This window comes from Choloepus didactylus, chromosome 11 (assembly GCF_015220235.1).
Source record: "Choloepus didactylus isolate mChoDid1 chromosome 11, mChoDid1.pri, whole genome shotgun sequence".
NCBI classification, from domain to species: domain Eukaryota; kingdom Metazoa; phylum Chordata; class Mammalia; order Pilosa; family Megalonychidae; genus Choloepus; species Choloepus didactylus.
The window spans coordinates 24,072,260-24,082,837 of NC_051317.1; the positions used below are offsets into that span (position 1 = coordinate 24,072,260).

General features: G+C 43.7%; 1 protein-coding gene across 2 annotated transcripts in view; it reads left to right on the forward strand.

Moving 5' to 3' along the window:
* The window catches only part of SDHA (succinate dehydrogenase complex flavoprotein subunit A), a 39,595-nt gene extending 30,646 nt beyond the window's left edge, over positions 1-8,949 (forward strand). For both annotated transcript variants that reach the window (XM_037798780.1, XM_037798782.1), the window contains exons 14-15: positions 4,338-4,451; positions 8,606-8,949. In XM_037798780.1, coding sequence (XP_037654708.1) covers positions 4,338-4,451; positions 8,606-8,692 — 201 coding nt within the window. In that variant the 3' untranslated portion in view covers positions 8,693-8,949. The remainder of the gene's footprint in view (positions 1-4,337; positions 4,452-8,605) is intronic.
* The last annotated feature ends 1,629 nt before the right edge of the window (positions 8,950-10,578 follow it).

Below are 10,578 nucleotides of genomic sequence, written 5' to 3' on the forward strand. Positions count from 1 at the left end.
AACCAGCTTTTGGTTTTATTAATAATTGCTTTTTTTGTTCTCCAGCTCATTTATTTCTGATTTTGTCTTTGTTATTTCTTTTCTTCTACTTGCTTTATGATTAGTTTCCTGTTCATTCTCTAGCTTCTTCAGTTTTTTAGTTAGGTCTTTGGTTTTAGCTTTTTACTGCTTTTTGATGTATGCACTTTGAGGTATGAATTTCCCTCTCAGCACTGCCTTTACTGCATCCCCTAGGTTTTGATAGGTTGTATTCTCGTTTTCATTTGTGTCTAGATATTTACCTATTTCTCTTGCAATTTCTTCTTTTCTCACTGTTGTTTAGCTTCCATATATTTGTGAAAGATTTCTTGTTGCATTCCGTTATGTTCAGAGAATGTACTTTGAATAATTTCAGTCATTTTAAATTTATTGAGACTTGTTTTGTGCCCCAGCATATGATCTATTCTGGTGTACCTTCTCTGGCTTGGAGAAGAATGTATATCTTGGTACTTTGGGATCTAATGATCTATATATGTTTGCTAAGTCTACTTTATTTTATCGTATTGTTTAGGTTCTCAATTTCCTTATTGGTCCTCTGTCTAGTTGTTTTATCTGCAGAAGAAAGTGGTGTTTTGAAGTCTCCCAATATCACTATAGATGTGTTTAGCCAATGTTTGTTTCATTTACTTTGGATCTACTTGATTGGGTGTATAAACATTTATAATTGTTATTGCTTCTTGGTGAATTATCCCTTTTATTAATATATAGTGTCCTTCTTTGTCTCTTATGACATGTTTTCATTTAAAGTCTATTTTGTCCATTATTAGTATAGCTACTCCTGCTTTTGTTTGTTTGCAGCTTGTGTAGAATACTTTTTTCCATCCTTCCACTTTCTCTTTGTGGCACAGGGTCTAAGATGAGTCTCTTATAAACAGCATATTGCTGGGTCATGTTTTTAATCCATTCTGCCAGTCTGCATCTTTAATTGGGGAGTTTAATCCATTCACATTCAAAGTTATTACTTTGAGGGGAGTTCTTGAACCATCCATCTTATCCTTTGGTTTTTAGTGGTCAGGTCTATTTTTTCCTCTCTCTTTTTTTCCTTTAAGGTACCCCTACTAATACTCCTCAGTTCTGTGCTCTTCTCCAGATATCTCTCTCCCTTTTATCTCAGCTGGTAGAGCTCTCTTTAATATTTGTTGCAGGGCAGGTCTCTTGTTAACAAATTCTCTCAGCATTTGTTTGTCTGTGAAAATTTTAAACTCTCCCTGAATTTTGAAGGAGAGCTTTGCTAGATAAAGAATTCTTGTCTGGCAATTTTTCTCTTTCAGAATCTTAAATATGTCATACCACTGCCTTCTCACCTCCATGGTGCCCACTGAGTAGTCAGTACTTAGTCTTATGTTGTTTCCCTTGTATGTGGTGAATCGCTTGTCTCTTGCTGCTTTCGGAACTTTCTCCTCTTTAGCATTTCACAATTGCTCAGTATATGCCTTGTAGTGCGTTTATTTGGATTTATTCTATTTGGAGTTTGTTGGGCATCTTTGATTTGATTATTTATGTCATTTAGAAGGGTTGGAAAGTTTTCCCCAAGAATGTCTTTGAATACTCCTCCTAGACCTTTACCCTTCTCTTCTTCTGGTACACCAGTGACTCTTAGATTTGTTCGCTTTGTGTTGTCCATCATTTCCCTGAGATCCATTTCATTTTTTTTTTTATCTTTTTCACCATTTGTTCTTTTGTGCGTTCGCATTTGATTACCCTGTCTTCTAGTTCACCTGTCCTTTCTTCTGCCTCTTCAAATCTGCTATTGTATGCCCCTAGTATATTTTTAATTTGATACAGTGTCTTTTATTTCTATAAGATCGCTATTTTTATAAATTCTTCATTCTCTTATAGCGTCTTCTTGATATCATTTTATGTCTTTGGCTATTTCATTGAAGTTGTTTGGGAGATTTGTGTGTACTTTAATTGCTCCAAATTTTGTGTCTCTTCCAGTTTTTTAATTTGTCTTGTCCATATCTATATATTTCTTTGGGTGCTTGTGATTTTCTGTTGGCTTCAGGGATTTTGATTATCTTGGTAAGATTATTTTGGGAAATGCAGGATTATTTGGGCCTTTGTTTATAATTTGGTGGAGCTACAGCTTGCTGGGGTGCAGTTTCCCCATCCTGCCAGCAGGTGGCACTCTTGAGCCATCTCCTACTCTCAGGCCCGTCTTCCCCGAACTTCTCCTGTGCACTGTGCGAGGTCCAGACCGGGTAGGCATCCAGCACAGTGCAGCGGTTCCCCGTGTGCGCTGAGCACTGCCTGTCCTGGGGCTGCGATGTGGGCCCCGAGCAGTTCTGCAGAGAATCCGCTCATGGGTCTGGTGATTCCCAGGCTTCCAAGTGGATCAGTCTTGGGCTGTGGTCCTGAGTCCCACCCTCCTCTGCCCTCCGCCATTTCACTGTTGCGCTTTTAGTCCGCCCACAAGGTCCTGCCCACCGTGGGCCTCTGGGGTTAGGAGGGGCTCCTGGTGCTTGTGTCTGGCCCCTCCCTTGCCCCGCCTCTCACCCGTGCACACCGCAGCCTCTGTGGAGGGAGAGTGAAGTCAGCGGCACCCAGGCTGACTCTCTTGCCTGCTGATGTTGGGTCGGCTCTGCTCAGCATCCTCTCCCTCCTGAGGGGCGGGCCCCCCAGTCCTCCCCAGAGCCAGGCCCCGCAGCGGCCCACTCAGGGCTGTGGGTTAGGCCCTGTGCACTGCACCAAGATTACTCCGTGTGGCCGACACAAGCCCACTGTTTCCCGAGTTCCCTCACGGGCGCTCCCGGCTTCAGGACCGAGAAGGGTCATCTCCCGAGCCGGTTGCTGAGATAGGGGGGCAGTCTCCTCCTCTCCCGCTCCAGCCTGCTTGTGGCTGCCAGCCCTGGCGGCCGTCTCAGTTGAATCACTCACCCCGTCCTTCAGTCGTCATTTCTCTGCTTTTTCATCCAGGTCCCTCTGTCTGTTGTCAGGGTCCTTCTCTGCCTGCTCGTACCCCGGACCCGCTGTCCTGGTTGTCCTCTGCCTGTTCTCTAGTTGTTCCGTGGGGGAGACGTTTGCTCTGCCTCCCCTCTTCCCCCATCTCCCCGGAAGCCAATGAATTGACTTCTATTTAGAGCACACATGTAGGGTTCTGCCAGAAAGGCAAATCCAACATGTGATAGGAAAAAATATTGAAAGGAATGTTGGGGTATCAATGCAAGCTAAGGATTAAATAGATTAGCAAAAGGATAAATAAAAAATCTGCCTGGTTGGTACCCGAGTAACCTCAAAAAAGGTAGACATGCAGACTGTGTTCGGGACAGAGTTTGTGCTTCTGGTGACAGCTTTCCCGTTCAGACGAGTGTGGGCAAGAGGGAAAACGGGCTGAGCAAGGGATGCCACATTTTGGTCTGCTGTGAAATTTTATTATTTTTCACCCCCATCTGGGCTGAATTAGGATTTGCCCTGTGCTCTGTTTAAAGGCCGAGATGCATAAGCAGACAAGAGGCTGTGGAGCCTCCCCAGTCTGAGAGCGTTCAGTGACTCGTGTCATGGCAGAGACGGCCTGGGACGAGTCCGCGCATGGTTGGCTGCGGCATGACTTTCCCCCAAGCAAGGGGTCAGCCCAGCCCTGTGCACGGCCTGTAGGCAGGGCAGCCTAGTGTTTTGCTCTCTGTTTTTATTTGGAGAAGATCTTACATGTCTTATCCATTTCCACACACAAGACACTCCTTAAGAGCATTTAGCTTTTCTTTAAGAGTGTATCGATATAATTGCTAACATTAAAGCATTTAAATAAAAAGCACTGGAAGTTGAGGAAATCTCCCAGAATTCAGAGCAAAAAGAGATAAAGTGGTGGTCAGTCTCATTCCAACAGTGTCTGTTAGGGTCCTCAAGAGATCAAACGGAGTGGAGCTCTGGGGTCCCGGGCTGGGGGCCCCTCAGCCACGTGACGAGGCAGGTCCTGAACTCGTGGGGTCGAGGTGGAGGGAGAGGAGGAGAGCTGGCCCCGAGGGGTCTCAGCAGAGCCTCCGAGGATGGGCCACGCACTTGGGGCCGCATTGCGTTTTTTACCTCGAGGTCTTTTAGGTACAAGCAGAAGCTGGTTCCTTTTTGTTTTTAATTAGGAATCGTAGAGGGGAAGGAAGGTGAGTTGGAAGATGGAAGAGGAAAGTTCAGTCTGCTTTGACGGATTTGGACCTCTTCGTGGGTGGGGTAGAGTTTGGGGGAAGCCGTGTCAGGCCAGTTTCCCGTATGCCGTGTTAATAGGGCGGCTCCACTAGAGCAGTGAGAAATTTGGACTGGAGCCGTCAGTGGCGTTTTCTGAGGTGGGCTTGCTTCCCTGGCCCCAGGTGCGGATTGATGAGTACGATTACTCCAAGCCCCTTGAGGGGCAACAGAAGAGACCCTTCAAGGACCACTGGAGAAAGCACACCCTCTCTTACGTTGATGCCGCGACAGGGAAGGTAAGTGGCGATTTGTTCCCTCCAGAGCACTGGCGGTGCTGTCCCCTCCCCTTTCTGGGGACAGCACCGCAGCAGAGATTTAAATCCACTGTGGTGTATTTGGAGCCCCACTGGGGGAGAGGCAGTGTCGGTCTCCGCAGAACCGTAGCTGAGGGACGAGACCACTGCTGGGAGCCTACTGGAGCACAGGGCCTGGGGAAGAGACCCGAGCCCCTCCCGCCCGGCGCCTCCCGTTGGCTGGACCTGGAAGCAGCTGCAGGGGAGCCGGGCGGTGGGATGCAGCCCTCAGCAGCCCAGGGCACAGGCAGGCCAAGGGGGCAGAGACCAGTGGGGGGTCGAGCAGCTCGGCCTGCAGGCTGAGCCTGTGGTCTTTTTCCATTGAAGCTCAGCTTGCCTGTTCGGCATTTGTGCCCAGCACTGAGATTCAGGAATCACTCAGGTTTTTATGCTGAAGCTTTTCTCAGCCTGTAAGGGATGGGTTATTCTCACTTACCTGGGTCTACAGAAATTAAATTGAGCTTTGTCATCTTAACATACTGAGTACCTATGTGTCTGTTTAACTCAGATGATCACTAATTTCTAGAATTTATCATGAAGGCTATTTTCTGACATTATATATGTTCTAGTTTGCTAATGCTGCCAGGATGCAAAACACCAGAAATGGAATGGCTTTTATAAAATGGGTTTATTTGGTTACACAGTTACAGTCCAGCCATAAAGCGTCCAAGGGAACGCATTAACAATCGGGTACCTTCACTGGAGGATGGCCAATGGTGTCCGGAAAACCTCTGTTAGCTGGGAAGGCACATGGCTGGTGTCTGTTCCAGAGTTCTGGTTTAAAAATGACTTTCTCCCAGGACATTCCTCTCTAGGCTACAGCTCTTCAAAAATGTCACTCTTAGTTGCTCTTGGGGTGTTTTTCCTCTGTTAGATTCTGTGGAGCAAGAGTCTGCTTTCAGCAGCTGTTTCAAACTGTCTATCATCTGCAGCTCCTCTCTCAGCTCCTGGGCGTTCTTCAGTGTCCCTCTTGGCTGTAGCAAGCTGGCTCCTTCTGTCTGAGCTTATGTAGTGCTCTAGTAAACTAATCAAGGCCCATGCTGAATGGGCAGGGCCACATCTCCATGGAAACACTCAAAGAATTACAATCTAATCAACACCAATATGTCTGCCCACATGGAATTACACTAAAGATAATGGTATTTTGGGGGACATAATACATTAAGACCGGCACATTCCACCCCCTGGACCCCAGAAAAACATATTCTTTCCAAATACAAAATACAGTCATCCCATCACAATATCACAAAAACTTAAATCATTTCAGTAACAATAAGTAAGTACATGATCCCATCAAAATTAGTTACAGGCATGGTCTGTCCAAAAGTAGAATTCTCCTTTAGCTGTGGATCTGTGAAACTTGAGAACAAGTTATGTGCTTCCAATATACAAATGAGGGACAGTCATAGGATAAACATTCCTATTGCTTAAGGAGAAACTGAAAGGAAAACAGGGTTAACAGGACCAGAACAGTTCCTAAAACCCGCAGGGCAAACTCCATTAGATTTCAAATTCTGAGAGTCATTTACAGAATGACCTTGCAGCCTTGGGGCTTGAGAGAGTGGGAGTCTAACCCTTCCTAAGGGCCTTTGCGGCAGCCCTTTCCTCTCCAAACGCTGGGGTGAGTGCTCTAGCATATCCACACACTGGGGAGACCATCTTCTCAGCCCCACCCTCCTCAAACATCGGGTAGCACCTGGATTCTCTTCCGTCTCTGGGGAACACACTCAACCCCTTCAGAACAGTGGGGTGGCGGCCAGGCTCTCTTCGATCTCCAGGGCAAACTCACTCTTTCTATGCACGTGGGCTACTCTGCTCTCCCAGCCTGAGACCTCTTGACTCAAGACCTCAACCTCCATGACTCCGTCTTTGAAGAAATTCCTCCTTATCTGTCTCCTCCAGTCCAGACCAGCAAAAATTGTGTTGGCTTTGCATGAAGCACTCAGGTCAGAGCCGTCAGACAATAGGACTTTCCACAAATCCTTTCTCGATAACTCCATCTCCAGTTGTGGCTTGTACTGAAATGGTGGCTGGGTTCCATGTTTGGTTAAATCCTCACGTTGAGCTGTAGCTTCTGGGGTCTCACTTTTTGGAAATCCAGAATTCTCCAAATTATCAGTTTCTGGTTTCTTTGTACCCAAGCGTTCAGTTTGAAATTTATCTGTGTCCTGTTGCTTTTTTACTATAAGCTGCAAGTAGAAGCCAGGCTACTACTTCTATATTTTGCTTGGAGATCTCGTCAACTAAATATTCCAGGTTGTCGCTTTCAAATTCTGCCTCCCATACAACACCAGGACTCAATTTTGCCAAATTCTCTGCCACTTTAAAACAAGGATCACCTTTCTTCCAGTTTACAAAAACACATTCAACATTTCCGCTCAAGGCCTTATCAGAAGTATTATAAAGAGTCCGTATTTCCACAGTCTCCTCAAAGCAGTTTAGGCCTTTTCTATCAAGCTCCTCACAGTTCTTCCAGAATCTTCCCCTTATCCATTTAAAAAGCCACTCCAACATGTTTGGTATTTGCAAATGCAGCAGCACCAGCACCCCACTTCTGGTACCAAAATCTGTTCTAGTTTGCTAATGCTGCCAGGATGCAAAACACTAGAAATGGATTGGCTTTTATAAAGGGGGTTTATTTGGTTACACAGTCACAGTCTTTTGGCCATAAAGTGCCCAAGGTAGTGCGGCAACAGTCGGGTACCTTCACTGGAGGATGGCCAATGGTGTCTGGAAAACTTCTGTTAGCTGGGAAGGCACGTGGCTGGTGTCTGCTCAGAGTTCTGGTTTAAAAATGGCTTTCTCCCAGGATGTTCCTCTATAGGCTGCAGTTCCTCTTCAAAATGTCACTCTCAGTTCCTCTTGGGGCATTTGTCCTCTCTTAGCTTCTCCGGAGGAAGAGTCTGCTTTCAGCAGCCATCTTCAAACTGTCTCTCATCTGCAGCTCCTCTCTCAGCTCCTGTGCATTCTTCAAAGTGTCCCTCTTGGCTGTAGCAAGCTCACTCCTTCTGTCTGAGCTTATATAGTGCTCCAGTGAACTAATCAAGGCCCACCCTGAATGGGCAGGGCCACACCTTCATGGAAATTTTCCAATCAGACTCAACACCCACAGTTGAGTGGGTCGCATCTCCATGGAAACACTGAAAGAATTACAATCTAACACCAATATGTCTGCCCACACAAGATTATGTCAAAGATAATGGCATTTTGGGAGACATAATACATTCAAACTGGCACAGTATAGAAGTCAGACTCCCTCTTAGCACAAGCCTATTTTAATAATGCTTGGGGTTTTTTTGTGATTATAAAAGAAATCCATGTAATTTTAGAAAGTGTAGAAAGTACAAAAAGGGTGAATATGAACATAGAGATGTCTGTCAGAGAGAACCATTATTACCATTTTGAAATATTTCCTTCAAGGTGTATGTGTATGTGCACATGCTTTTCCCTACATTTGTACATATGTATGTATATAAATAATCACATGCAAGTGGAAAAAACTGGAAAAAATAAATATTTTTAAACAATTAAGGGTTACTATTTATAGGTTTTCCCTCCTTTCCATGATATGAGCATTTTCTAAAGTGTTAAGAATCTTATACAGTTTCATATTTTGAGGGCCATCCTCCCCTGTATGGATTTGCCATAGCCCTGTTGTTTGGAAGATCATTTCCAAGTTTCTGTTACTGAAAAATATCCCAGTCCCTTGTCTTTAAGGTCTTGAATGTGTGCCTGAAAATCTACTTTTTTTTTTTTTTAATTTTTATTTTAAATCTTCATTTTATTGAGATATATTCACATACCACGCAGTCATACAAAACAAATCGTGCATTTGATTGTTCACAGTACCATTACATAGTTGTACATTCATCACCTAAATCAATCCCTGACACCTTCATTAGCACACACACAAAAATAACAAGAATAATAATTAAAGTGAAAAAGAGCAATTAAAGTAAAAAAGAACACTGGGTGCCTTTGTTTGTTTGTTTGTTTGTTTGTTTCCCCTATTTGAAAATCTACTTTTATGGTTAATTTTTTAAAGCAGAGTGAGAGTCGGCTGTTGGTGCTCTTGTGACTTAACTTTTCTTTTCAAGGTCACTCTGGATTACAGACCCGTAATAGACAAAACCTTGAACGAGACTGACTGTGCCACAATTCCGCCTGCTATTCGCTCCTACTGATGAAACCCTTGTGAATCAGACAGCTGAGTGACTGTGCACGATATCCCAGTGCACGTGCTCGTGTCGTAATTGCCCTTCTGCAGTTCTCTGCTCCAGCGGGTGAGGAGCTCTTTCCACAGAGAGATTGTCTTCCAGTGGCCAGCAGCTGGCCAGTGACCCAGAGGCAGGAGAAATTGAGTTTAACTTTAGTCCCTTGCTTCATTCTTGTGAAATGATATAACTGGGCACAATTCCTAAGTAAAACATAAATGAAAGAACTTTTATTTCTGAGTCTGTTATGTTTGACCTTCAGCATATTTTGTTGACCTGAAATCTCAACTGTGGTTATCTTTATTCTCTTCCATCAAAACATAGAAACTTTGTTGTAGTTTAATTTTAAGTAAAAATGATTTTGTAAAACCTGATAGCAAATGAAGAAAACTAACATTTCCTCCTTATTCTTAGTAAGCAAATGGTTTAATAGATGAACATGTAAATTATTTAAATAACCAAATACTAGATGAACCTGATGTAGAAGCAAATGGATTTCTCCTATTTTTAGACTAGTCTTTTTATAGGTGCAACTCACTTTAAAAAACAGTAGATATGTTCTTTCCAAAATATTTCATTACAAAATGATCTTACAAATTTATTCCTTAAAGTGTCTTGTTGGTAAGAAAAGCTTTCTGTAAGGCAAGCAAGGCAGTGTTGCATTAATTTTACATTGGAAGAATGTGGGAAGGAAATACCCTTCTGCCTCCATGGAGGTCACATTTGTAGGAACAGATAGTATGCTTTCTTCCGACATCCAGTGCTTAGCAACAGTCATGATCCTCAAATGTTAAATCCCTTTATTTATAGTTGTACCAGGTAGTGTGCTTGTGATGGTTAGGTTCATGTGTCAACTTGGCCAGATGATGGTACCCAGGTGTCTGGTCAAGCAAGCACTGGCCTAACCATGGCTGCTTGATAAACCAGAAGCTGGTTAATTAAATCATCAGTCAATTGGCTGCAGCTGTGACTGATGATGTCAACAAAGGGCGTGTCTTCCATGATGAGAGAATGCAGTTGGCTGGATTTTAATCCAATTAGCTGAAGATTTTTAAGCCAGGCAGATAGAGGACCTTCACTGCTTCTTCAGCTGACCAACAACACATTTCCTGAGGAGTTCTTCGAAGTTGCCAGTTTGTTTCCTGAGGAGTTCATTGAACATGTTCATTGGAGTTGCCAGTTTGCTGCCTGCCCTACGGAATTGGACTAGTACATACCCACAGTTGTGTGAGACACTTTTATAAATCTTATATTTATAGATGTCTCTTGTTGATTCTGTTTCCCTAGAGAACCCTACCTAACACAGTGCTAGACTCTGGAGAATGTTAAGAGGTAATGGAAATTAAAATAGAGAAAGTGGGCCAAGGCATCCTTCCAGCTCGTCTAAACAGTCAGATTGGAAGTTGGAATTTGATAAAATGTAGAGCCAGTACTTGTTTAGGTTCTTGACCAGAAACAACATAATAAAAGCAGAACGCTAATGGAAGTTTACCTAGCCACTATAACTAAACTAGGAGTTTTGAGTCAGTTGCATATTACATTGAGCATTATTTTATTTTATGGAAATAACCTAATGTCTTTGTTGGACAGTCAACAGCTAGAGAAAAACAACATACTGTGTACAGGGAAGAATGATTGTGGTGTGTACATATCATGGAACACTACTCAGCAATAAAAAGGAATGAACTGTTAGTGCATGTAGCAACATGGATGAATCCCCAGATCATCATGCTGAGTAAGAGAAGCCAAATTACAAAGACGAATATAGGTATGATTCCATTATTGTGAAAGACTAGAGAATGCAAACAAATCTGTAATGAACTCAAGCAGATCAGTGGTTCCCTGCAGACTGTGAG